This window comes from Aspergillus saccharolyticus (genome assembly GCF_003184585.1).
Source record: "Aspergillus saccharolyticus JOP 1030-1 unplaced genomic scaffold BP01scaffold_57, whole genome shotgun sequence".
NCBI lineage: Eukaryota > Fungi > Ascomycota > Eurotiomycetes > Eurotiales > Aspergillaceae > Aspergillus > Aspergillus saccharolyticus.
The window spans coordinates 67,734-94,571 of record NW_020290667.1 but is presented as its reverse complement, the minus strand read 5'-3'; the positions used below and the strand labels follow the sequence as shown (position 1 = coordinate 94,571).

The window sequence follows — 26,838 nt, the reverse complement described above, 5'->3', positions numbered from 1 at the left end:
AACTACTAACGACTTTCTGAGTCATTGCTCATGGTGCGGGAGTTTCAACTCTCCGGTAAAGTATGTTGCTGTTGCTGTTGCTGCTGCTGTTACTCGACACAGATCGGATCATGTCATCCTACTGCTCCGTAGTTACGTCTACAATCCAAGCTTCCTTGGACGGAGCCTGTCTGCGGTTGTTGCCGATTTATTGCTTGAAGTTCCCCATCTTGGGTTTCAGGGCGATGCAGGCTACATACTGCATACACACAAAAGTCCCGAGCATTAAACTCACACCCAGACAAATTTCATTATCCAGCAAGGAAATAGCAGAAATAAAGCAGACAGACATATAGAGTGCATCACAGACAGAGTGGGTCATTCTTGATCCATCATTTGTTTGTCGGATCACTGCCGGTTGGTAGCAGTATACATCTTGTGTGCGGAGTATATACTCTATAGATGACAGCGCAAGCACAGGTAAATGTGACTCGGTATATGCATCCAGCATGTGGGTAGGGTCATCACTTATGCGGAGTGATGACATTACCGTAACCACCTCGCGATCACCTCTTGCATGTCTCATCTCAGGTTTCACTTTCCCTACCTGTAAGACACTCTGGATTCGATCAACTGTCTACATCATTCCACCGTCTAAAGTGTCATCCCAGACAGCTACACACTAACAGAACAATGTATCAAATTTCTTTTTCATTTCAATATATCAACCGCTCGCTTCTGGGTATGGTAAGCAAATGTCTTCAGAGCCAAATGAAAAACAAACAAGAAAATGCGCAATTTCCGAATCGTCAAACCGGGACGATTCCAATGTACACGAGTGAAGGAGAAAAGGCGGTGAGCGATGGTGAGCGCGTTTGAGGTAGATTGTGGATAGGCGGAGGCAGATGGATAATGAGGTCGGATGACGTGGACCCTCAATGATGATTTGTGATGGTCGAGAATAGTGTTGTTGGTAGATGTTGAGGATGTATGAAAAACCCACATGAAGATATTGGCTGCTCCGTGAAAATGCTTGGCGCCTTTTTGCAGACCATGAGAACAGATGCGCCCAGTGCGGTTCCGTGTTGGAAAAGAGAAAATGATGGAAAACAATCAAAACAGACGAGTCTAAATGTCAATCCCAGTCAAAAGTCCCAACGCCACGCGTGCTATGCCAATACACAAGGCCTCCGGTATGATAAAACAAGTAGGAAAAGAAGAGAAAATGAAACCAAGGCAAAAGCGAAGAAAGAAGAGAAAAAAAGTATGAACAGTAGAAGGTAAACAGATCCGGGGTTTGGCCAAGATCGGCTTTGACAGGCAGCATAACCACATGTGCTACCATCACGGATCACGCGCTGGCATAGTCGCCCAAGCCAGTGGGTGTCGATAGATGAGAATCTCCCATAGAGACCAAAGAAAAAAAGCAAAAAAGAAAAAGTAAATATGCAATGATGTCACAATCGTTCTCCGGGACGTGCGCAATCAATTGACGTGTGGGTCAGCGACATGCTGAGTGGCACGGCAAATTAGGTCGGCCGAAGGCGTGAATTGTCATTGTGATCGCCACCCCTCCAAGTTCCTAAGTCATATCGAATTCGTGAGCAACACAGGTCATCCGAGAAGGTATGTTTCGCGAGCCTTCGGTCGAATATGGCGACCTTCCCATGTAGCACGAGGCTCCAAGTGACAAGCCGCAGATGTCATTCCAGATCCCAGTTCCAAAGAGCCGACCTGCTCGTAAAATTTGATCGTGTCGGATTGCAGAGGCCGTGCTTTGGCCAACAGCCACCATTCTCGACTATGCCAGGCACGCAGGGACCATTCGGGAATGTTGCTTCGACGGACACCAGGAATTCATCGGCTTTGTAGGCGGGAAAAAAGGAGAAAAATGATTATCGCATGGCAGGTGTGGGTTTCCGTCGCTTTGAACCAGCGCTGGCCATCCGTCTCGTGGCAGCTAAACCCTGACCGTTACCCGTCCCAAACAGCCAGGGTCGATTGCAGGGATCTTGTGGTTATTTCTGCGCCTTTCTGACTTTCGTGCTCGTCCGTCCCATTTCCGTCTTCGTCATGTTCCGGGTCAATCCGCCGATGTAATCTTGAAGAAACTTGTTTTCGCTCTCCAGTTTGTCATGATCGGATTTCACAGCTTCGATGCGTTCTGCGAGTGCTTGGAGTGAGGACTGGAGGGCTCTGGCTTGCCTATTCGTAGATTTCGAGATTTGATTAGTTTTTCTGTTTTTTTTTTTTTTGTTTTGATTTTTCACCCTTTCTGCGTGATTGTGGTCGCGTCCATGGCAGAATGTGACGAATATATATGGATGGTGCCCAAAACTCACTCCTGTAATGTTTGCCTAGCTTCCTTGCCCAGTCGCTCCAGATCAGCGGAGTTCCGGCGTGGACTCATAGCGCGCGCGTCGTCGGGGGGAAATTCTTCTTCTTCGATTTCGATTTCGGGATGGTCTCGGGGAACAAGAATGGAGGCACTCGGTTTTCGACTAGCCATGCGAGGACGTTCGGATCGCCCTCTTCGTTCGGTTTCAACGTCAGAAATGGAGGAGGATGAGGAAAGTGAGGACATGTGCGAGCGACCGTTGTCGTGGGGATGTGGCAGGGTTGGAACAGGCGAGGAACCGTGCATGTCTGACGTCGACGCCATGGTTTGTGCGTGCTGGCGGTGGCGCCGGTGGTTGGATTTAAGGATTCCGGTGGTTAAGGGTGGCTTGAGCAATGGAATCGAGCAACTCTCGGGCGGTCGCTGTGGCGGGTTTCCAGGCTTTCCAGTCGTTCAAGGCTCGGTATGAAATCCCACAACAGGATATAGTCAACAATCGAATTCCTTTTTCACAGTAGGCCGTGACTACCTCTAGCGATGACCTCAGATTTGAAAGATCTGCGTTTCGCTGGAGGTAGCTGTCGTTAAAGCAAACGGGTGGTGTTTCCCAGCGCGGCAGGCGAAGTTTTAGCCGGAAAAAGCAATCCAGAACAACGAAAGCAGACAAGACAGCTGTGACGACCCGGACGATTTCAGGGGACCGATTGCGATGTTGAAATCCTAACTGAAGTCGTCTGGATTATTTGTAACAAGGATAATCGCAAAGCAATTTCAAAAAAGAGGAGAGCCTCCGGCAATCGTGAGGGTCAAAAAAGGGAGTGACCGAAAGGACAGACGTATCGGTTAAGTAAACTTAGAAGGATAGCCGATACAGAATGCGGTGATAGAAAAGAACAACAGCAGCCAATTCTGAGAAGAATCGCTATGCCAGTGTTCCTTTTTCGGGCGAAGGGTCTATTTGGATTAGGGAATTAGATTTATTCGCAGGTTCGAACTTCGAGTGGGAGAAAGTTTGTTGGGTAGTCCGAAAACGGGTGGACTAAAATCTTGGACCGGGGGGGGAGAGGAGTGGGAGTTAAATGTGGTCGGTAGAAGTGGGTGGAGGGTAGAATTGGATGGTCGAAGCGGGTTGGCGGTGGTAGTGTGGTTGAAGCCGTCGAGGAACGGAAGTTTGTCACCGTCGCAACTCCGTATACCGAAAACGAAGTGGGAGGAAATGAGGTAGAATGGATGTAGGAGTGAAAGGTAAGAGGGGGGGAAGAGGAGAGAAAGAAGAGAGAGAGAGAGGAAAGAGAGAAAAGGGAAAAGGGAAGGGGAGAGGGAGCAAGAAGAGAGCTCTGTGTTGGTTGGTAGCAGTGGAGGAGGAAGAGGAGTAAGAGGAGTAATAGTCTTAAAAAAAATTGGGGACAATGGGAAGAGCTGCGAGAGAGTCGCTGTACGAAGAGTTCGTCGCAATAATAACGATGGTTCCAGTGGATGATGTTTGGCGGGCACAGCGCGGGTGTCGAGGTGAGTGGGAAATAATAATGGCGGTAGTAATGGAGAGAAGAGAATGGGTTAAGGTAAGTGATAATCAATTGACCCAGGGACAGCCAGTTTTGCTCATATAATTTCATTCGGCCGTAGTCACCAGAATCAGGTAAGTTAGGTTAGTAAGGAAGTAATGAAGGATACCAGAAAGAAAAAAAAAAGCCGGTTAATGACTCGGCAACAAGCCATATGGAGACTAATATTACCAAATTCGTACCAATTGGGAAAGGAATATACTGGTAAGGAGGGGGGGGAAGAGGAGGAAGAAGGATGGATGTGAGAGGAGATAATCCTGCGATGACCTACACAGTACTATACTTGTCCACTTTCTACGCCAAAGAATACCTCCGAAGACCTGCCGCTTACTCATCTCAGTATCTATTTGCAATCCTATATTTACGTATATTTACGTAGTCCACTCTATAAACCAGATCTGAATTATAAATAAAGAGGCGAAAAAAGCGCCCCCCCCCTCTCTCAAAGAAACAATAAGAAAGTCAAAGAGGGAGAAAAAAGGGCGGGCTGAAGATAGAGGGCAAGTACACAGCCCAGCAGCAAAGACCACTACACTACGTATGCGATGGAGCAAGTGAGTACATATTCGGTGTACTTTTGGGCAGAAAACAGTGCCAAATTCGGTATGGGAGGTACAAACAGAGTACGGAGTGGTACCCCGGTGGATGTTACTTGCCCATTTTCGGCTCTAGTGCCAGCGCACTAGAGGTGGGAAGACTCGTGGCCGCCACTGGAATGATATTCGCCGTCTTCCTGGGTACGGGAATATTCAGAAAAGAGACTGAAGAGGGAGTGAGATGACCAAAAGAGGACAGAGAATAAAATAAAACGAATTTAAAGGAATAATATACAATACTATGCAGTATACTCCGTACGGAGCAAGCAATTAAATGGACAGTGTGGTCAAGTAAGGTACCCTATGAACAAGGAAAGGAAATCCTCCCACGCGCTAATCGTTCGAGATGATGACGATATGAAATGTTTTCTCTTGTCGTTTTAGTCTCTCTCTCATTTTTTATTTCTTCTTCTTTCAACAAGACAACGCCAGCAGCACCAGCACCAGCAGCAACAGCGACAGCACTGACTGTTGAATGTTTCGGTGAAGGAGCTCCGTTCGGCCTGCCTTCCTGTGGTTGGTGGGCGGGCGGAAGAAGAGAGGGGAACCACTACAACTACAGGTTTTCCACAGCTCTTTAGGGGTTCGTTCGGTGCCTCTAGTTCGGTTAGTGACTTTCGGGCCCAGGATTTCAAGCCCCTTGGTTCGACTCTCTTTCTCCTTAGCAGCGAACCCAAATCCCCCCTAAAAGGGGGGCAAAAGCCGACTCGCCCAACGAGAGGGAGATGTGGCCCATCGGAGGAATGGCGATGATCCTCATCTATTCCCACCGCTTCCCACACCTTCCCAGTGCCACACCACAACTCAAAACTGTCTGTGTGGCATTGTGCCGGTGCCGAGGAAGGCGGAGAACGGGCGCCAGCCATGAGGTGAAAAAAGAAAAGAAAAAAAGAAAAAGATAACTAAATGATGTCGAAGCGTGACATCCTTCTTTCTCTGCTTTTGCCGTTGCTGTTGCCCGTTCACGGACAGCAGCCGCCTCCCCTTTTGGCTCCAATTGTTTCCGTCGCCACGGGGGTTCACTGATCATAATCGGCATGATTGACGACAGAACCCGACAATCCATGAACCACAATCACCATCGTCCAGTAATCAGGGCTGTTAGGTGGCCGGGTATATCTGCTAAGCGAATATACACAATATCACCGTACGACCCCATGCTCGGCCGGTAAGAGCAGGCGCGCGGGCGCGCGCCTCCCCCTGCTCGATTGCCGAGGCGGCGGCGGCGGATCATTAAGCCACGAAAGGGCAGAGGGCTAATCCCTCTATGGGGCAATAGTTGGGCTGTAGCCTGTAGTCACAGTCAGTCAGTCAGTCCAAGACCAAACGTCTTTTCGGTTCTGAGGTCTTCAGGGGAGGTCATGCAATGTCGATCGAGCCCATCAGATTGGGGCTGTTCCTTTTCTGCCTGTCTCCAGCAAGCTACACCTGGTGATATGGGGAGAGGGGGGGTCCCTTAGGGCCATAGGATCTAAGAAAAATACCCTAGTCCCATGCCCTATGGCCACCTGCCGGGGTGTACTGTGCACAACATGCAGATCTAGAGGGGAAGGGGGTTGAGTTGAGATCATCCAGCAAATAACCGATGGCTTCAACAACGAAACTGTTACTATTTCTGCTTCTCCAGCAACATAGACGGAGCTAGTGGTGGGCAATCAAACTGTGCCCTCGAAGGTGCAACAATCCATTGTCTTTTTCGGAGTGTTGCCAGTTGGGTCGGCAACAACGAAGCCACCAGCTGGTTGCATCCCAAATCATTCCAGGTACATACAAATGGTCGTCTACCCACCATGTATGTACACCGAGAAAAGACACCCATTTTGATATACGTACCGAAAATCTCCAATCTGCCACTGATCGATTGGCGCCGGAGTTTACTCCCCTCAGGCTGCTTAAACTCCACCAGCAGCATCAACGGCTGGGGCAGGACGATCCATTCCCGCGGGTTCGACATCTTCTGACGGATCATGGCCGGGAGCAGCCAACGAGTGAGGAGGCAGCGTCAAGAATTGGGCAAGGATGTGCGAGCTGCCGATCCCAAGAACCACCCGGGAACATGTGTCTCCTCGGGGGAGGATCGAATCACAAGCTTGCTAAAGTGACGAAATTGGTCCCTTAATTAGTTGTGATCCCCTGAAATGAATGGGGTATGAATTGTTAGATAGAGGAAAACAGCACATCTGCTTGTGTGCGTTTGTGTATGTCGTTGAAACAGGGATTTTCTCAACAGTCATATCAATGAGTTGAGATTTTCTCGTCTGTGCTGTGCTCCTGGGTAGGTACAGTAGATTTTTCTCAGTGGTTGCACAGTACGTGACCCATATTAGTGGGATTTAAACATCGATAGCAATCCACGCCCGACCATGGAAATCGTCCCCGGAGGCAATCCAACACTTCCAGTTGTCGAATTGTAGCGAGCTTTTGCCCCTTTCTTTGCCTATCGCTTCTTCCCGTCCCTTTTCCCTTTTTTTTTTGGCCCTTGCGGCGCTGACCGTCGGCCACCGTGGTTCAATCTTCGGGAGAAACCCAGAAAGAAAGAATGAAAGAAAGAATCACCGCCCAGGGGTCGATGACGGGTGAGCACGTCATGGAAAGTCTTCTTATTGGACCTGTCTCCTTGTCACGACATTTTCATGCCCTTAATTCCCAAATGACTGGTTTGTTCTTTGGATTGGGCCTGATAGGTACTTTTGTTTTCTCTCTGTCTATCCCTACTGGCTCCGATGCAGGAAGATATGGGACAAAGTACGCGAGGGATGGGAGAGCAAACCCAGGAACAAAGGATCTCACTTCAGCTGAGGTTGTCAAATATCTCCGACCGGCTCCATTTTTCATCTACGGATTATTTGATACACTCCGTACTCATATGAGCCTCCTACTCATAGTATCCTTGCTATCCATCTATCTGGTGGAAGTCTGAAACCGATTAACGTCACTGGGCGGAGTCACATAAGGGAGGGGAGGAACGGAGGGCGGGGGGTTTTTGAGGGAGGAGGGGAAAAATGATTATTATCTATCGATATTTAGTCATTTACAGTAGTTAATCCTTCAGCACCTAACAGATCGCATCTCAGCCCTTTCCACCGCTAGTACAATCGTGGCGAATTTGCAGCAAGGCGCTGCAGCAAGTTAGTTGGTTTAGGAACATGCAGACATACATGAGCCCCAACTCAACGGACGACGCCCGGAACGTTCCCCGGCGGCTACTTTAGTGTAACTTTTTGCCTCTTTTCTCATTATTCTTCTTATTATCATCTCATTGTAGCTGATGAGGTTTTTTGCTTTTTTTTTTTTCTCTTTGGCCGTTCCTTTGGTAGACTGGTACGGAGTACACTAGATATACCACACCGTCCACTCTCTTTTTGAAGGAACAACGACGCGTCTTCCTTTTGGCTCGATACGATAGTCTTCGTCCATCCGGTTTTTCTCTCCTCTGACTAGATACACGAGCTTGACCTTGACTCTTGGCCGGAATGGGGCACTGCAGAACCGAGAGTTAAATCAGACGAGGAACGGGCTCACAGGGATTGATCGCAAAAGGTTCGGGGAATACTCAGGGATAAATGACCTTTGGTAGGAGATTCTTGGCAGTTTGATCCTCGTTCAAGGGCAATTGGCAGTACTACTAGTAGCAGTAAACCCGGTCAGTCAGTGAGGTTTGAAGTTGAACAACAGCAGACCAAAGCAACCCGTCGCCAGCCAGTGGCAGATGTTCCTTTGACCCCCGCACCGGTGCATGCAGTCGCGCGCGCGCCCTTCCCCTCTACATACTCTTACTCTTTGTGCACTCTCTGGAGAAGTGAAGATATGACCATGTGTGAGTGAAAGAGAGAGACTCACACAAGATCATGGGACTATAAGCCATTCTTTGCGAACGGGTTCCTCATCATTCCCGATGGCATGTCAACTACAGAGCCACAACAACTGTCGATTGTCGTCCGATGCTCTGCGCGCGTGCGTATAAGTAAATGGATTGGTATACTAGGATTGACTTGGGTACGTGACTTGACACTACTCAGATGGCTGTAGTCATGTACTCCGTAGTATGACTACTTCGTTGTATGCTTGTGTATACAGTACAGTACCACGACCCATCACGAACAACTCCTCCATTATTCGCCATTAGGCAATAATATATGGGGAATGTCAATGGGGCTGTTTCACTGTCTGTGTCTCTCAGCAACTCCCAAGAGAAACATAATGCTTAATTGGTGATCGGCATGGAATCTGAATTCCTTCGCTTGCTTGCTTCTAGGAGTATGATTATGCTGTTACCTGCTGCTGGTGCTGTCTCATATGTGAAGAACATAGGTACAGCATTTCAGTCGATTTCTCTTCCCTAAAAGGTTCAGTCTCTTTACCTAAAAGAAACAAGTGAAACCGAGACAAGCGAGGAAATCCCGATGAGAGAGATGGATAGACAGACAACACTTCCAAGAAGGGGGCTTCCGGGAAGGCAGCAGTCAGATTTACCATACCTTACCAGCCTTCCCGTGATGTACTAAGTAAGGGTGCACCCAACTGACTGACCGCGTGACTGCTTCGTTGCTCCACCGGCCCATTCCATCCTTTTCCGATGTTTCTTGATGATGATGATGATGATGTTGTTGTTATTGCAGTTAACTTGTTGATGGAGATTGTTATGTTCGTGATGATGATGACGGAGTGTCCACGCTGTACCTGCCTTTTGCGAGAGTTGAAGATAGCGCAGGAAGGTGGCTGCTACCTAGCCTTACTTCAACGCTAGGCATTTGATACCTTGGCTTATCCCATCGGATCCTCCCACTCTGATTCAGGAACAAAGGCATGGCTGATAGCCTCGGACAAGAGCAGGAGAGCATACTGTAGTACACTCCTTACACTACATTCAGATAGACCCTCATTCCTAATTCTAGTTATCGGTAAGTACCAGGCGAGTACCGGAATACACCTGTCCCCATCACCAGTTGAAACAGCGATGAAATCACCCGACAGCGAACCCCCGGTCGCGCTGACCCAACGACAGTCAAGCTAAAGCGCCTGTCCACGATGCTGCCCTCGTTTCTCTTCCTCCCTGGACGAGTGACAGTAAAGACAGACTTGCCGATCTGCGATCGGGTAGTGGCTGAACTGCGTTTCTCCGCTATTACCGCCAAGTGCGAGCAAGTTAGCCTTGACGATGACTAAGAGACGCCATCATTTGGCGGGCGGTTCAGGGATTCATGATCAACTGTCACTTGATATGGGGTGGATTTGCCCATCAATAATCCTGATCGGCGCATAACTCTTGCCGCCTCCTCATTTTCCTTCTCGCACGGCACACAGTCTCCTCAGACTTACATACACGAGGTGGAGGAGAAGGTCAATCCCAGAGCCACTGTCATCATTCATAGGGAGACGACTGTCAGTCGATGATTGAGAAGAAGGGGTCGACTGAGGCGACTGGGCTGCGGAAGAGAAAGGATCAAATCGTCCCTCCGTATCCATCACCTAGTGACTGCGCAACCCCCATCACCCTATCCACAAGCCACCTCGGCTGCTCCCCCTCGACCATTTCCATAGGCATAGGGAGTATTCCCCCCTACTCCGCTCTTAGCATGGGAAATGGAGCCCGGTCGTGGTACGTACACCGACCTCTTGGCTGGCTACTACTATTGCCTACCAGGCTACCAAGCCGCGATCGATAACCTGTTCTCAGGTACAGTAAGCACCTACCAACTCACCGAGCGAAAATGCGGTAAACTAGTCCAGTAGTTGGTTATAGATATGACTACTAGCCAGGTACCAACCACCACCCAGCAGTAGCACCCACTTCGGAGCCTGGGAGATTCTCTTCCCTGGCAGATATGCAACATTTCCCAGTTCGCAACCTGTTCACCGTTCTCACCGTCCACACCGTCCGGGCAATCCATCGAACCCAATCTATTTTCCTGTCAATAAATCAACGGTGCATCTTCAAACCAGCTAATTAGCCCACTTGGCAGCAGCAGCAGCAGCAGCAGCAGCAGCTACAGGGGAAACGGAAACAGAAAGGAAAAAGAAGAGTCAAGCTCAGGCACCACCCCTCAATCCAAACCATCAATCAAAACCGTCAATCAATCAATCAATCACAGTGTCAAAAAAAAGCGGTGCCCCATGTTCAATTCCAGCATCTCGCTTTCTCATTCTTTGATTTGCTAGGGACAGGGGGGTGCAATATGAAAAACAAACTAAAGTTATTTTTTTTTCTAAGTTCCACTCGAACCAAACCACAAATCCGATCGAACCTTGACCCCTCCACCCCCTCCGAAAACCTGCATGGTGGCTTTCAGCCCAAACCGTTAGATGGACGCCAGCCAAAGACAAAGGAAAAAGAAAACAAATTATGTACTTCGTAGGGGTTCCTGACCCGTAGGACACGACGGTATTCTTCGACAATAGACGTTTGATTTGGTAGTTTACTGTGTAGAAGTGTGATGAGAACTGCAGGTTCGGAGTTATGCAATCTCAGACGTAGAAGGGTTTCGAAAATGCTCAGAATTATACTAGTATTTCATGGCCTACGAGGACCGAGTGAGCCTAAATCGAGAGGAGTATGCAAGCAGGTGCGTTGATATGCTCTATCAACGAACACCACGAGGAAGGGAGTACGTAGTACGTACTGATCAGTGCACGACATCTATCTAATCTCTACTATCCATCCTCTCATTCCTTCTCTCTCTCCCACTTTCTCTCCGAAGGCAACTTGAATCAACGACCACATAAGATAAAACATAAATATCTAACCTATAACTCCTACTGTTACGAGGTACTGATCACCATGGGCCGACTCTGCAATCTGTAAACCTGCCAGCACCAACCCAGTTCATGTAGTCTACCGGAGTACCTCCGAAGCTATAGTATTGAATCAAACCCCAAACCGCCCGAACGCCGAGCCCTTCCAGAAGGAAATTAGAAAGCTCTCTCGCTCTTTAATCCCCCTCCCCCACCATCTCGAACCCCTGATTCTACCGGCCCAGCTCATAGTTCGTCGAATTAATCGGTGCCTCGGAGGAGGCCGAGGGTTGGCATTGAGGGTGTTTCGATGTTTATTCATTACTGTCTGATGTCTATAGCACAGCACGTATTGGACAGACTATAGAGAGTGTTTCTACTCCAGAGGTGACTATAACATCAACATCAGCATCTCCTTCCCGATTCCAAAGGGGCACACGGCATACAATCCACCCGCTTGCTTCACAGCACTACTTACACAATAAATCTACAGTACTCATAGCGCAAGTAACCATTCCATCAATCTATTTGTCAGTCAGTACACAATGTATATAACAGTCAACTCGCTGCAGCCATATCCAAACCACCAACAAACCACCTAAATCAATTAGAATAGGTAAACGCTACACTCCGTACTTACTCAAGTTAATACTTACTATAACAGCCCTTAACACCCAAAGAGCACAAAAAAACCACTACTAGATATGAATTATAAACCGCCCCCCTCTCTCCCGGCCCCCTCCTCCATATCAACTGTCCATATACTATCCACCATGCACAGTAATCATACAGTCTAAACCTACAACGAAACCCAAGAAAACGTGGCTTTTTTTTGGCGCCAGCGTAAAAAAGGAGGCGGAGGAGTGGGAACAGGGTTCGTGCTTTTTCATCTACTTCTCTTGGCCTTGAAGAATTTGGAAGCGGTGGGTGGGTGTTTGGTCAGTCAGGGTGTGATTGGATTGTGGATTGCGCATCAGCGATGGCACTAGGTACGGAGTTACTATTGTGGATGGTGGATGGTGGCGGTGGGCACACTTGCACATATATTGTATACTACTTAGCTGTCGCGTAGGTATGTGTCTGGGGCTATTTTGGTAGAATCGCTACTGTGTAGCCTTGTAAATAATTAGGGGAAGGGGATGTCTTGGTGATGGAAGGTAACTCCTTCATAGTGATTATCGTAGGTACAGGTAGAAATATGGGTGGATGTCAGACTTCAAGATAGGCCTTGGCATTAAGGTACTTCAAGTTGCTCAATCTCAATAGAAGCACTACTAGGCAATTTGAGATTGCTTTGTTGCTATATACCCTTTCATACAAACAAGAGACTTACAATTCGATTCCCCCAACCCGGAGTATAACACCTACTACGGAGTACCTACGTAGTAGTTAACCAATCCTTATGCTACAAACTACTATGGTTATCGGAGTATGTACTATCATGTACGTATTAAGTACCCTCCACACCCCACCAATAAATATAGACCAGGGGTCAGCGTCGTAATCCTCACGGAATCCCTGTTCACTAGTGACTCCGTAGGCAAAACGAAGTAAAATAGTGACCGTAGTGTCCGGAGGTTATCCACTGGGGAGGAGAAACACACACAAATCGAAACTAACGTCAGATCGCAAAATAATCACTGACCCCATTCAAGAAAAGGTAAAACTGCCGGAAAGGAAAGAACGAAAATGGAGCAAGGAGCGAATTGACCCAGATTACCGAACCTGCCGAGTATCCGGTGAACGCCTCTTTGAGCTCTTTAATTTACGTAGGTAGTATTCGAATGATCGGATTATCACAAGGGTTTTTTTTGCCCTGTCGGGTGGATTTCTGTATATGCACTGTCTGATAGTATAAGGCGAAGGGCAGGATATGATTTATGGAGTAAAGAAATCATGAGAAAGGGAAAGGAGTCCCCGAAGTCATCGACATCATCATTACTATCATCGTCGAGCTTGGATTGACCATGTCACTCTGCCGTACTGAGTAGAATTCTGTGGGCTCGGAGGCTGTGTAGTGCAAAGGCGCTGACTGCGCCAACTGCCGACTTTGCGGATCATCATCACCAACTCCCAATAACCACTAACCAACCCTTGGATATTGTGTACAGTACAAAGGGTGTGCTAAACGAAGCAACCAAGAAATCAATTTCGCCCGGCTTACATCATTTGAACAGTTCAGAATGCAGATCCCCTGTCTGCTGATTACACGAGATCCAACTCCAGGGACGATCTCACGTTATATCATTCTGTCGGTCAGATGGGGCCGGCATTACGGGGGGGCAAAGGGGGTTGGACTAGCTGCGGTGAGCCAAAGCTTCCTCGCCTCAACTGCTAACCTGCCATGAAATGATTTTCTCGGATAACTGAATGCATGACTCAACAAGTAGTCTACTGCTTCTTTGAGAACACAAGGTCAGAATAGCATGCATGCACGGCTACATCGGATGACGCAGGTGCCTTGCCACCAGACCAATCCCCCTTGTCTATAATGAACCCTAACTGATAATCGCTAAACTATACAAGATAATCTAAGCATGCTTCCAATCATGCTAGAGACGGTGAGCTCTTCCACTGATAGAGTGCCCGCAACACCGCAACCCCCCCTGATTGTGTCTCAACAGTACGTCCTCGGCCCCGATCGTTGGCATCACGATCGCCTTGCTCAACTACGCTTGCCTGCTCTTCCGAAGAGCGTGACCACCCGGGTTCGCGCCCCAAACCGTATACCTGCGTCCCGGATTCAGAGCCGAGCCTCTCATCCGCGAGTCGTTGGGAGTCACGACTGCGCAGAAGTCCCGCCAGCGCCCCGGATCCCTCAGCCCGCGCCCCATAATTCTCATAGTCGATCGCCCCCAGCGGCAGAGGGCTTTCGTCCGTGATGGTGCTAGCAGGTGCGCGGGACTGGGGTCCCCACCACATGCCAAACTTGCCCTCGTCGTTGCGGGTCACAAGAGCCGCGTTTGCGTTATGCTCAATCCATGGCCGATATGCGCGACAGCGAGCCTGATGCCACTCGTACACATACTGCCAGCCCGCTCCTTCCTCATCGGTCTGGTTCGCACTCGCAAGGAATCGCATCTCCTGCGGCCGCATAGGCCGACAAAACTCTGCCAGATGGTGGAAAAAGATACCCTTGAAGGTGTGACTGTTCTGAGAACAGCTGCCGGAAGAGTCACACACCTCCTCGAGGACACCGCCGCGACCAAGGCCGTTCCATTGCTGGCTGTCCTTGTCGGGCCATCCGGTGGCCTTCATCACATTTAGAACTAGTTGATGCCCATCAGAGAGGTACTGCCGCTTGGCAGTTGCCAGCCAGAGCCCCCTTAGCCCGCTAAGGATCACTCCCTGGTTGTAGGTATAAACCATTGTGTTAAGAACATCGCACTTGCGCGTGCCGGGCCGATCATCACTCTCCCAGTTACTGATATGGAACCCGTCTCCGTAGAGCCCATTGCTCCCGGTCATGTTGGAAGAGTTGAGCCAGGCGTAGCCCTCGATAGCGGCTTGCAGGTGAGCGGGGTTATGCGGATAGCCATCGGACCAGTTCTCATCGTCGACAGTTCCTGCCAGAAAGGGAGAATCGATCTTATCACCCGGAAAATACAGGTACATGCCAATACTCGCCGAGATGTATAACTCGTTCGTGATGGCATTCTTGTAGGGGGTCAAGTAAGGGCTCCAAATCATTCCACCACCACAGAGAGACTCATCCCATCCCCCAGACGCGAGGCCGTAGAACACACGTGCTCGATGTGCGGCCGGGGATCGAAACTGGGTTCCGTGCCAGCGCAACTTGGCAGTCGCGTTGGCCGAGAAGGGGTCGTCATAGTGCATGTCCGAGTGCAAGACTTGGAACTTTATATTTTCCAACCAACCCAGGACCACCCACAGCATATCGTCGAAGGCCTGCCCACGCAGGGAGATGGCATTCTCACCAAAGTAAAACGCTGAAGTCTGATCGAAGAAATGATTGATTAAATTCTCTGTCCCCAATTCGTATCGACCGCTTGTCGTCGCATGCGTCCAATCTTCGAGGTCCTCCAGTGACACAGCGGTCGACAGCACGTCGTCGGTGGTGGAAGTCAGCGAGGTAAGTGTGGCAGAGACATGGGTACCCAGCACAGCTGCAGTCCAATCGATACTCGACGGCCAAGTGCCTTGCCACAGTTCAAAGTAAGCGTCTTGCATCACATTTAGGGCGTCCAGCAAGTCATGCAACGTGCGGCTGATGCTTTCGCTGGACTCCGGAGGCGAATCCGGGGCCGGCTGGGGGAGCTGCTTCGCCGGTGATACATGAGACTCCTCGAGCGGAATCTGTGCGTCCAGGGCGACTGGCGCAAGGACATCCTGCGACCGCAACGCCAGCGCATTGATCTCAAACAGGGTTAGGAGCAGGCAGAGGAATCTAAAATTGAGCAGAAATGCTTGCATGATTGTAATTCTGTTCTAACTGTAATTACCCCGGATTCCAAGGGGTTGGGGGGTGGAGGGAATGGGATGAAAAGGCTGGTAGTGGGCAAATCAGAGGGATGGCGACTCTCTTTTGGATTTAAAAATAGTTAAGCAGACACGCGGGGGATAATTGAAGCATGGAGGAAGAGCTGCATGCAATTGAAGGAGCTGACCGAATGAGACATAATCCAGGGCTCAATGCCGTGCAGTCTGTGCCATGATGGGGAAGGGAAAGAAGGAAGGAAGAACCCAGTCTTGTTCGGCCGGTGATAGCGATAAAAATGACGATGATGATTGATAGAAGGGATGGCAAGTAGTATTAGTCTAACTAAGGCTGACTTCGGCCGTTGGTTGTGCGGGGGAAGGAAAGAGAGAGAGAGAGAGTCTGGGCGGGGCTTAACTAATCCCACCTTGGAATGAGCTCCTACTACTGTTTATTAAATTGTGGTCTTCTATCACGCGCCCTTTGGGTAGTTGTTGCCAGTTGGTCGCATGCCATTCAGATATTCAAATTCCAACCCCGGATCCTTCGACGATCCTCTATTCTGCCAGGATCTGGTGGCTTCGCTTGTCCGGTGCCTTGGTCCTCCTTCCCCCGCATATACTCATCCGATGATCATTCATCATATCATTTCAATAACTGCTACTGGGATCCATGGTTTCTCACGCGGTCTCGTGAGTGAAAGAAATCAACAAAGGGAGCGAGAACAATCCGGTTGAATTGTGCTACAAGCACTGGGATGGCCACGCGACTCTCGCATTCGGTGGGTTTAACCGACACAAAGATGAAATACACACGCTAGTAGACAGAATGGGATATCTAGCTCTGTAACTTTGTAACATCATTAAGGCTGAGTGTGTCCCCTACTGCAATATTAGAATGACAGCCACAGAGATTAGCCGAAGGGCACGCAGAGGTGGCATTAGCACGTACCTGATCATTGAAACCTCATGACGCCGGCACCCATCTCCCTTTCAAAGTCCTCGTCAGGCGATGAGCATAACATGGACGTTCCGAAGGGGACAATGCCGGCTTTATTCTGCGTTCGCAAACCCCTCCGAAGTCATTCCGTTGAGTCCGATCTTCCAGTCTTTCGGGCGATAGTAGCATGAAAATATCTGGAACAATCCTCAGCAGCCATGTGATTCCTTGTTTTAATGCGAGCGCAAAATAGCAGAATCCTAAATTCTGGACAGGTATCTTGGGCAAACAAAGGCCAAGTTTCCGGCGCATCCGCAGCCTGTGAGATGAATATCAAAAGAAGACGCTTTTTTCTCCCAACAAACAAACATCACGACGGACTTAGTCTCGGGCATCGTCGGCTCCAGGGCTGCGGCTCCTCTCACGACTTCTGCTGCGGTTCCTGCCACCACCACCACCACCACCACGTCCACCTCTCTGTCCTCCACCCTTTCCTTTGTTCGAGGGAGGCGGTCTCACGAAGGCGAAATCGACCGAAATAGTTTGGTCCAGCAGTTTGGAGCCGTTCAAGGCTTTGATGGCTTCCGATGCTTCGGGGAGAGTTGAGTATTCGATCAGGGCGTATCCCTATGATCGCGTCCAACAGTCAGCATCTGAACACACAATGATGCGCAGGAAATAAATCTCGTAAGCAGACAGCAACTGCCGGAGCTCTTCAGCTCAAGTAAAGCTGAGTGTGGGTAGTAGGGTAGCATAACCGACCTTGACGTAACCCGTCCGGCGGTCCAAGTTTAGACTGAAGTTCTTGATCTCTCCATACTCAGCGAACAAATCCGTGACATCTTCCTCCGAAGCCTCCTCATGGATATTGGTCACGATGACAATCCATCCCTCGATACTGCGTACTGCGACGGCTCCCGCTTGCGTTCTCGGATCGTGGCTACCATTGCTTGACTGCGCGGGAGCTTCCTCTTCTTGCTGCAACACCGGAGGGTCGACTTCCATTTCTGTAGACATGATGGCGATGTAGAGGTAGCAACTAGGTGTCAAGGGGGGCGATAGCTTCGGGGTAGTAGTCGAGGAGGGCCAATGGCTGGACACGCAGTTCGCCGTTCGGGCCTTGCGATGGGGATCTTGCGAAGCTTTGCGGTGTGCTTAGGTAATCGGACACCGAGTCCGGCGGCCCTAACCTCGTTCCATGTTTGATTGCATCAGGTTCATGGGGTAAAGCACGCTCATTTAGATTAAGCTTGGATGAGTTATCTCTTATAGCCAAATGAGACATAAGGCTATACTCTTAAGTTTCTTCAAGTCGAGGCTGGCGCTGATAGCGCTATGGCCTCTGTGGGTTCATTTAGAAGAGCTGCATGGCCAGACCTGAGCCTGGGTAAATTCACTTTCAGCTCGAATCCTCTTCCATGCTGTTTGCCAATTTGAGCTTGCGGTGCGATGAAGATAAGAGATTGTACCTGGTATGATGAGAGCATAAGTTTTGTAACTTGGTATATAGAGGCCGTAGTGACTATCTCTACTTGGTTTTATGGCTTTCCATCTGGCATGTACCGATTCTGAAGCTGAACTTGTTGCTGATCAGCACAGAATCTTCACTATAAATGTGGACTCACTACTTCTTGCTTGAATGAGAATAGCGTTTACAGCACTTCGTACGTGAAACATCGACTAAAGGCACTTAAAGGGTTCCGTGGTAAAGACAGATAGTGCCGAAGAGCACAGTCTCACTTTGTGAAAGTGAATCATAAGCTCATAGTCCTCCAGCGATCCAGTAGACATAAAGTATAGAGTCTGTGGTCAACATTCACAGCGGGCAGGTTGCAACTCAGAATTATTAGTAGCTCATTAACTTCAAATCTGTCGATCTGATCATAGTCTGCACACATGTAGACACTGGGCTTGTAGGTGACATAATGAATGTGTCAGTAATAGCTGCTCAAACGATTTTCAGAGAATTCCAGCTTGTTATTGATGTACTGATACTCTCAGTCGAAGCCCAGGATGAATAGCCAAATCGCATTGTGAAGTGAGGGGAGACTGAGGCAAACCAATTCCCCAGATCGATGGCTTCCTAGTGAGTTGAAGTCTTATCAGCGTAAACAGCAACATAATGGTTTCTCAGTGAAATCGCAGCGTGAATAACATCGCCATCTGAACACCAATCTCTGATCTTAACACCTTCATCCCCTTCCATAACCCCCCTCCACGTCCTTACACGCAACGCTTTCCAATCCACGTTGCTCACGAGCCATCTTCAATTTCAACTTGAGAGAAAGAGGCCTCAATTCACCATGAAGTATCCACGCGCAGTTCACCCTCATACACCTGAGAAGGCTGTGGTCAAAACAGTCGGAGATGATCAGATCAAGCGTGTGTCCATCGCGAACATCCCATGGTAAGAAGCCCCAGCCACAACCATGAGCAAAAAGACTTGAATCTCACAAGTTGAACTTTCTCATATAGCAACGATCCGCAATGCCATTGCCACTTCATATACCCCAAACTGTACCCCGAGATTGAAGCTATCGTGTGCGGTCCAGACTCAGGCCAGGTCTGCGAGCTGCACCAGCACAATACCAAGCTAGACGTGGCGTTCGATGCGGTCGGCAACCAGATGTTCATCAACGAGCACCACGTCTGTCCTGTCAACCGTCGCGTGTCTCTGGACGTTGGCGTGATTCTCAGAGCCAAGGACGTGCAGTTCGTTAACCTCGAAGGCCTGTCCGACCACTCCCTCCTTCTGACCCTACGGATCGGACGCACTGCATCGGCCGTGCGAGGCAGCAAGATGATCCTGAAGGAAAAGGTGGTCGGCTTTCTCCCGGATCCTCCCCGCATGCGTGTGTTCGAGGATCTGTACGAGTGTCGCTGGCCCGAGAAGATCATACAGATCCAGTTGCCCGAGAAAAGATGCAGGGGCTGGGAGACAGTGGCGGTGATCCTCAAGACATTCAATCAGATCACCGCGGAGAACTACTGTCGCATGGCTGGAATGATGATGACCCCCCTTGTGGGAGGCTTGAATGTGCGCGCCATTCAGAAGGAGATTCAAGTCATTAAGGAGAAAGGGCCACGCAAGGTTCGCCGCCACGATCCTGTGTCAGCGAAATATAAGGTTGAGGTGAACGAAAAGGACAAAATGAAGCGCATCAATCATGCATACGAAGTGCATCTCATGGCCTTCATTTATAGCTCATCCCGGTTCACTCCACGTGAGTACAAGAACAGGCTGTCTTAAATGCTGGCGTGATTCCACGGCCAACGTGTACATCTTCGATGCAGCAGCGCAAAAAGTCGAAGAGGAAGGAGCATGAGAACATCGCAGCCTGGGAGTTTGTTGACCTCAGATGTTTGAGATTGCGAATGAAACGTGGGAGTCGGTATTGGGCAAATGCATAGGTGTTTAGAAGATCGGGTTCATATAAGGAGTTGAGGTTCTGGTTTCGAGATCGCATCAGCGTTGGGCGCAGTGATCCAGGGTGGGAGCATACTCACGATGAGTCATTTGATCTCCGGTCAATCTTTCATGATACTGGTGATTTGTTAATAGCTAATGACACAATGTGCATGATGAGGAACTTAGAAAACCAAAATAATGTTATTGAGATTAAGTCCTCGCATTCTATATCTCATAAGTAAAAGTAAGAAAATTGAAGCTATTGACACCGGGAGATACTCAAGGCTGCCAAGCTGTTTATACTTTGACTCAAGGATCACATCATGTGATGACTGAAGTTACTTCAATCGGCTCGCACTTATTATGGCATCATGATTAGTATGATCCGATAGTTCTCCTTGCAGAATGTTCACTCACCATACATGACTAAGGATACACTATTGTCTTGCTGGGCGTTTCCAGACAATTACTCAACCTAGGAGCTTGAGAACAGGGCCTGTTTATAGTCGTCACTTTCGCTCGACACATCCGTTTTGATTCGGCAATAGTACCGGTAGCTGTTGAGGATTTCAGATACGAAGCGCTAATCGTCCATTTGATGAACTCCAATCTGCAGGTGCCAACTTGTATTCCAGCGAAGATAAGTGTATACTCCGTCCCTTGCATGCTTTCTCGTGGGCGGGGATTGATTGAAAACATGGTTGATTTGCCAAGGACTGCTGCTGACTTGCAAAATAGAATGGCAGCACATTGCTCCTGACGATTAAACCCCAAGGGAAATCTAGCTGTAATTGCTGTCCCTTCCCAAGCCACCTCCTTGCCGAGGGCATTCCTCAGTCCATTAAGGGATCGCGTGAGCTGCAAGTACCCGTTGCTGCGTTGCGTTGCAGAAGCGCTTCTGGAGATGATCAACTGTTGCGCTTCGGCTGGAGTTGCCCTTGCATTAGAAATAGGGCTGCCATCAGGGTTCCTAATCTTCAAGTTGAGCCAATCACATCTGAATTGGCCCACGGATGATCTGCAGCAGAGACAGAGTCCATCTGCATCGACCGTTTCCCCCGCAAACTGTTGCGCTTGTTCGTGCATCCGGAATAATCAATTGCCTGCATGCTACAGCAGAACGAGCGAGGATCAAAACCGTTTCATTTTGCCATGTTTGAGAGCGGATTACTATCATCTATAATCATGGGGTTATGGTTTCACTCTCGTGTCAAAGCATACCTCAAAGCTTCATCGCTGGGGTTCTGTACTCAAGGATGCAGGTTCACATCCCCTTGAATCATAATTCGTCGAGGGGCGTTTGACTCCACCTCTGGCCAATCTCTTTGGTTCCAGCCGCCGAGTACCTGGATTTTGATCTGTGTCTTTCCGTCCTAATTCCGACAGGCTTCGTCCAGTCGGATGGTAAACACACTTTAAGGGGGGAGCACTGCTGCTGACCGATTTCCATCATGTCTATCTGTAGATCTCTCAACTAGTCTCTCTTTCTACAGAAGAAGTCATCTATACTGTCTCTGCGTGCGCGTTGTCTCTCATTAATCTTTTCGCGCGCTTACAGTAGTCCGTTTTACGACATCCATAGGCCCAATTATCTCAAATACACTCCGTGACATAGCAGGCCTCGCTATCACTGGGCTATTTCTTTTGTCTTCATACCTCCAAGCCGGACCATGATAATCATATAAGACAGCATAAAATTGGTCCTGGGATACTGTCTCTTCTGGATTCGGTTGTAGACCTCAGCCTTCTTACACACTATGGCTTCATCACGGCGAATAGCGCGATGGCTTCACGCTCTGATACTCATCAGCCCATTCAGCACCGGTTACGCAGCAAGCACCAGGGCATGGCGAACCCGATCAGTGTATCAAACCATGACAGACTGCTTCGCACGCACCGACGGCTCGACAAGCTCTCCATGCAATACGACCGCCGGCCTCTACTGTGGAGGCACCTGGCGCGGCATGATCGACCAGCTGAGCTACATCGAGGGCATGGGCTTCGACGCGGTAATGATCTCGCCGATTATCAAAAACGTCGAGGGCCGCGTAACCTACGGCGAAGCCTACCACGGCTACTGGGCGGAGGATTTGTACACCCTCAACCCGCACTTTGGGACTGAGCAGGATCTCTTGGACCTGAGCCAGGCCCTGCACGACCGCGACATGTATTTGATGATGGACACGGTCATTAACAACATGGCCTACTTCACCAACGGCACCGACCCCGCCACGAGCATCGACTACACGCAATTGCACCCCTTCAACGATGCCAAGTACTACCACCCCTACTGCCCGATCACCGACTACAACGACTACCCGCTGGCGCAACGCTGCTGGACCGGCGACGACATCGTGGCCCTGCCCGACCTCAAGACCGAAGACCCCGCCGTCCAGCGCATGCTGAACAGCTGGGTCCAGGACATCATGGCCAAGTACTCGATCGACGGCCTCCGCCTCGACGCCGCCAAGCACATCACCCCAACATACCTCCCCGACTTTCAAGCGGCGGCCGGCTCGCTGGTAACCGGCGAGGTGTTCGACCAGTCCGTCAGTACCATCTGCAGCTACCAGGCCGACGCGCTGACCAGCGTCCCCAACTATCCCATCTACTATGCATTGCTCGACGCTTTCACGCTGGGCAACACCACCACGCTGCCCAACCGGGTCGAGGAAATGAAACACGCCTGCGTTAACGTGAGCACCCTCACCACGTTCTCCGAGAACCACGACGTCGCTCGATTTGCAAGTCTCATAGACGATATAAACGTACCATCTTTTCCCTTTCCCCTTCCGCGCCTAGTAATCCCTTTGTCCACGACCCCTCCCCTCCCTAAGATAGTCACTAACTCACTCTACCTGTTAGCTCGCAAAAAACATCCTAACCTTCACCCTCCTCTCCGACGGCATCCCCATGATCTACCAAGGCCAAGAACAACACCTGAATGGCAGCCACGACCCCCTCAACCGCGAAGCCCTGTGGCTCACGCACTACGACACCGGCGCGCCGCTGTACAAGCACATCGCCACCCTGAACGCCCTCCGACGACATGCCATCCGCACCGACCCGGACCGGTACATCGACAGTCTCACCTACCCGATCTACCGCGGTTCGAGCGAGATGGGATTCCGGAAGGGCCGCGAGGACCGGCAGGTGGTGATGGTGCTATCAACGCAGGGGACGGGGAGCGGGGCGTACAAGATCCGGCTGACGACGGGGTACCAGCCCTCGGTGGCGGTGGTGGAGGTGCTGACGTGCCAGACGTATACGGTGAATGATGTCGGGGAGTTGTGGTTGGAGATGGATAAGGGGGAGCCGAGGGTGTTGTTTCCGGTGCGGTGGATGGAGGGGAGTGGGTTGTGTGGGTTTGCGAAGAGGGGTGGGACGGGGGATGAGGTGGTGGGTGGGTTGGCTGGGGGAGGAAGTGGTGATGGTGGTGGTTCAGAGGGGAATGAAAAGGAAAGATTTACGGGGATTCCTTCGGAGTCTTCATCTACTTATGTTACGGGTGTGGGGAGGGTGGGACTGGGGATGCTGATGGGCTGCTGGATCATGATGGTTGTTTGTGGGATGTAGATGTGCGGTTGTGGGATTGCGTGCTGTTCGCAGGATCGCTGGAGGGATGCCTGATGCTTTCAAATGAGCAAGCAGTTGAGTGTATCGAGAACTACAGATACTGAACGATTACTTTAGAAATGCAGCGGATGCGTGAGTGGAGTTGTCATTGTTTCCTCCTTGTATGCGGCTAAAATTGAAGCTGTGCATACTATGTCACTCCGCTTGAATACCATGGCTGTCTACCAGCATGGGCGGAGAACCAAAAGTACCCTAGTAAAATGTGCCATCTACAGGCTGTAAAGGAAGATCTGCGAGAAACATGAAAGGAATAAAATTACAACGGACGCAAAAGCAGAGCCGAGATATCAACCTTGTTCCAACTTCTCAATCGATCCGAATTCCAAAAGGATTTGGTTGTTGATGTGACTGACGGGCAGTCACCCGGGAGGGGGGGGGGGGTCGTCAGAGCGGCTCTCAAATGGGCCACGAGACTTGATTTGGTGTCTTGATGGATAGCGGTCCATTTACTTCCGGTTCTGGCGCATGCCCAGAATCTGAACCATGCGAACGAAGATGTTGATGAAGTCCAGGGTCAAGCTGATGCTCTCGTTGACAACATCCTTGCGGACAAGACCGCGCTGAGCGAGGCGAGCATGGTGGAGAATCTTCTGGACATCATAGAGGGTGAAACCGCCGAAGACGGCAAGGCCACCGTACAGCCAGATCTTCTCAGACCACATCAAAGTCCGGGTGGCGGTGGCAGGGAGGACCAGAGGGGCGAACCCGGAGAGAGCAACGATGGCCACACCAGCGAGCAGAGGACCACCAAGGTACAGGTATTTCTCCTGCTTGGCGGTGGCACCCACGAAAGCAATGGAACCCATCATTCCGACAGTGTAGAGACCGGCGCGGGCGAGCAGAGCGGGGCTCATGAACATCAAGGGAGACAGAAGAGCCGCCTGAGTGACGTTGAAAGCTGTCCAGAGACCGTACTTCACGACATAGCTAGTTCAAGTGTGAGCATTACTGTTCTTGCTGGCTAGGATGGTGAGACGGTAAAGAGTACTTACTTGTCAGGAGAAGTGTACAAAGTACCGTACATAGTTCCAATGCTAGCGACGAGACCGAGACCGACAACCATCCACGGGTTGGCAGCCATCATGCGGTAGGAGAAACCGTTCATGTGCATAGCCCGAGCAGCGATAGCGATGATACCAACACCAAGTCCGGTATGCATGAAAGTCTCGTTCAGGTAGCTGCGCTCATAATGAGGCATACCGCCATCCTCTCTTGTCTCACGGTTGAAGATCAGGTTCGTTGCAATGATGGTACCTCCGACAATGGCTGCACCGTAGGCCAGTTTTTGCATGAGCTCACCACGAGTGCTGTAGTTGTAGGAAGGCTGCATGTACGTGCGGCGGAAGGCATTCTGGAAGGTCTGACGGGATTTGGCGAAGATGGAAGCAGAGACGGGGCCAGCAGGCTTCGGCTGAACCGGCTTGAATGGTGTGTTGTGGATAAATCGAGCGCTGTTGGCAGGCTTGGAGATTTGACGAAGCGCCGATGGTACGGCGAACGGGCGCCGTAAGAAGAACGCCATGATTGTGAGAGCGATGTGTGATGGATGATGACGAGGGGAAGGAAGAGGAGCAAGGCTACTTAAAAGCAAAAGCGATGATATCAATCCGGGGTGCCGCTGGCTACGGCGGCCCGAACGTTCGAGAAGTGAAATCACGTGAAGCTGACCAGTGACTCAATAATTACTCAGCGGTGGCCGCCCTCGGCGATAATCTTTGGTGGGGGAGGGGAATTAATGGACTTAAGCCGGATATCTGCTACTTACTATTTGTGACAAAAGTGAATTGTGAGTAACTCCGCCACTTCTCGTATGTGCCGCTGTCGTATGTCTGACAATTTCTCTGCAATTCTAGCCCAAGGACCGTAGTTCCTCTTTGCACTATGTCTTCCTCGCTGCTCGAAACCATAGACCTTGCGCATCTGCCACCTTCGATGCCAATTCATGTCGCACTTTATCGGGATGTCAAGAATGCCGCTTCTCTTCGCCAACAGCTCATCTCAGGGAATGCTGACTTTGAATATGCATTCATTGATGCAAGCATGGTATGGGTGACCAATAGGAATACGCATGCTCTCAATCAATGATTCTAAATGTTGCTCGCAGGTTCTTTCTCGAGCTCATGCCTTGTCCGCCGTCTTTCGAGCCGTGAATGACTCGATTAACGGACGTCTTAAGTCGCGCAATGTCCACTCGGAAATCGTCTTCTCTTTCAGTCCAGCGAACAATGTACGTCTAAATGGTGGAACGTGGAAAGCACTGACAGCCTGGTTAACGATCTACAGATCGCTGAATCGTTCCGCAAATTCGGCATTGCGGACTCCACCAAAGACCTTCTCGTGATCAAGGTCTCAGTGACACCGGATGTCACCCATAACGCAGTAGCCGCACACCTCTCTCAACATGTCGAAGGCTCCGCTGTGCCATTCGATGACGAAACCTTGTCGAGAATTGCCGATGTTCCAAAAATCAAGAAAGCTTATAAGTTGGGTGCCCTGAAAACTCCTTCCCCGACGCAGGCGAATGGCACAAACAGCGATGGTACGAGGCAACTTGAACTTGCGGTTCTGGGAGCAATTGCGTTGCGCGGGGCCACTTGATTGATCTTCTGGGACTGAGATAACTTCTTTCACCATTACTCTATGATGGGGAATCCACCAGGCCTGTGGAAACAGCTGTTCACTATCCCACGCCATTCAAGCTGTCTATACATGGTAGCGTTCGTGGAAAATACCTAAGCAGGCTTGATTCGATGTCGAGGGCCTGTCACGAGACCTGCTTTCCCCGGCGACGTTCGTCTCGAACACTCTTGCTCAATTAGACAAGATACAAGAATGTCCGAAATCTGTGCATGGAGACTCCAGTCTGATAATGCAGAGTGCAGTGCCGGGTCTTTACTTCCTGCACGGCAACAAATTAGAACAAATAGAATCAATATACCCAGTGAATTTATTTGAAATGTTATCTTGCAGAGCATAGTTAATCTCACGCATTGTAGTTCTGACAATTGGACTTAGTACAGATCACATGCTCATGGTTGCCCAGTCCACCGATGTCGTCATCCCGAAACGGAAATCCTTCAACTTTGCCAAGACGCATCGCGGAGGTCTCGATCTCGCCGCATCTACAACTTTTACACCAAGGTTGTTTCATTTGGCTTAGCCCAAGCCTATACTTTCACTAATGTTTACAAGCTCATTTACATACT

At 49.9% G+C, this 26,838-nt stretch overlaps 9 protein-coding genes across 9 annotated transcripts; 4 read left to right on the top strand and 5 right to left on the bottom strand.

Moving 5' to 3' along the window:
• Window positions 1-1,993: 1,993 nt before the first annotated feature.
• On the bottom strand, window positions 1,994-3,040 carry BP01DRAFT_191420 (short coiled-coil protein). Its single transcript, XM_025570954.1, has 2 exons — window positions 2,322-3,040; window positions 1,994-2,184 (listed from the first exon to the last, which is right to left on the bottom strand). The coding sequence occupies exons 1-2, from the start codon at window positions 2,639-2,641 to the stop codon at window positions 1,998-2,000; spliced, it is 507 nt and encodes a 168-aa protein (XP_025426890.1). The 5' UTR covers window positions 2,642-3,040; the 3' UTR covers window positions 1,994-1,997.
• On the bottom strand, window positions 3,041-4,011 carry BP01DRAFT_191413 (uncharacterized protein). The gene has a single exon (XM_025570953.1). It carries the CDS (start codon window positions 3,931-3,933, stop codon window positions 3,295-3,297), a length of 639 nt encoding a protein of 212 aa, XP_025426889.1. The 5' UTR covers window positions 3,934-4,011; the 3' UTR covers window positions 3,041-3,294.
• A 2,721-nt stretch (window positions 4,012-6,732) lies between these two features.
• BP01DRAFT_191408 (uncharacterized protein) lies at window positions 6,733-7,437 on the top strand. Its single transcript, XM_025570952.1, has one exon. It carries the CDS (start codon window positions 7,018-7,020, stop codon window positions 7,396-7,398), a length of 381 nt encoding a protein of 126 aa, XP_025426888.1. The 5' UTR covers window positions 6,733-7,017; the 3' UTR covers window positions 7,399-7,437.
• A 6,213-nt stretch (window positions 7,438-13,650) lies between these two features.
• Window positions 13,651-16,037, bottom strand: BP01DRAFT_360888 (putative glycosyl hydrolase). Its single transcript, XM_025576005.1, has one exon. It carries the CDS (start codon window positions 15,642-15,644, stop codon window positions 13,758-13,760), a length of 1,887 nt encoding a protein of 628 aa, XP_025426887.1. The 5' UTR covers window positions 15,645-16,037; the 3' UTR covers window positions 13,651-13,757.
• A 931-nt stretch (window positions 16,038-16,968) lies between these two features.
• BP01DRAFT_307163 (RBM8 family RNA-binding protein) lies at window positions 16,969-17,604 on the bottom strand (the record flags this gene model as incomplete). Its single annotated transcript, XM_025572275.1, has 2 exons — window positions 16,969-17,214; window positions 17,350-17,604. The coding sequence occupies 2 exons, from the start codon at window positions 17,602-17,604 to the stop codon at window positions 16,969-16,971; spliced, it is 501 nt and encodes a 166-aa protein (XP_025426886.1).
• A 1,286-nt stretch (window positions 17,605-18,890) lies between these two features.
• BP01DRAFT_369512 (uncharacterized protein) lies at window positions 18,891-19,837 on the top strand (the record flags this gene model as incomplete). The annotated part of the gene is made up of 2 exons (XM_025576554.1): window positions 18,891-18,994; window positions 19,063-19,837. 2 exons carry the CDS (start codon window positions 18,891-18,893, stop codon window positions 19,835-19,837), a joined length of 879 nt encoding a protein of 292 aa, XP_025426885.1.
• A 1,764-nt stretch (window positions 19,838-21,601) lies between these two features.
• Window positions 21,602-23,817, top strand: BP01DRAFT_191195 (alpha-amylase). Its single transcript, XM_025570951.1, has 3 exons — window positions 21,602-22,764; window positions 22,862-23,283; window positions 23,418-23,817. The coding sequence occupies exons 1-3, from the start codon at window positions 21,754-21,756 to the stop codon at window positions 23,425-23,427; spliced, it is 1,443 nt and encodes a 480-aa protein (XP_025426884.1). The 5' UTR covers window positions 21,602-21,753; the 3' UTR covers window positions 23,428-23,817.
• Window positions 23,698-25,154, bottom strand: BP01DRAFT_328943 (Bax Inhibitor family protein; the record flags this gene model as incomplete). Its single annotated transcript, XM_025572969.1, has 2 exons — window positions 23,698-24,559; window positions 24,625-25,154. The coding sequence occupies 2 exons, from the start codon at window positions 25,152-25,154 to the stop codon at window positions 24,079-24,081; spliced, it is 1,011 nt and encodes a 336-aa protein (XP_025426883.1). The 3' UTR covers window positions 23,698-24,078.
• A 280-nt stretch (window positions 25,155-25,434) lies between these two features.
• BP01DRAFT_328942 (EKC/KEOPS complex subunit CGI121/TPRKB) lies at window positions 25,435-26,566 on the top strand. The gene is made up of 3 exons (XM_025572968.1): window positions 25,435-25,675; window positions 25,737-25,859; window positions 25,916-26,566. The coding sequence occupies exons 1-3, from the start codon at window positions 25,514-25,516 to the stop codon at window positions 26,228-26,230; spliced, it is 600 nt and encodes a 199-aa protein (XP_025426882.1). The 5' UTR covers window positions 25,435-25,513; the 3' UTR covers window positions 26,231-26,566.
• The last annotated feature ends 272 nt before the right edge of the window (window positions 26,567-26,838 follow it).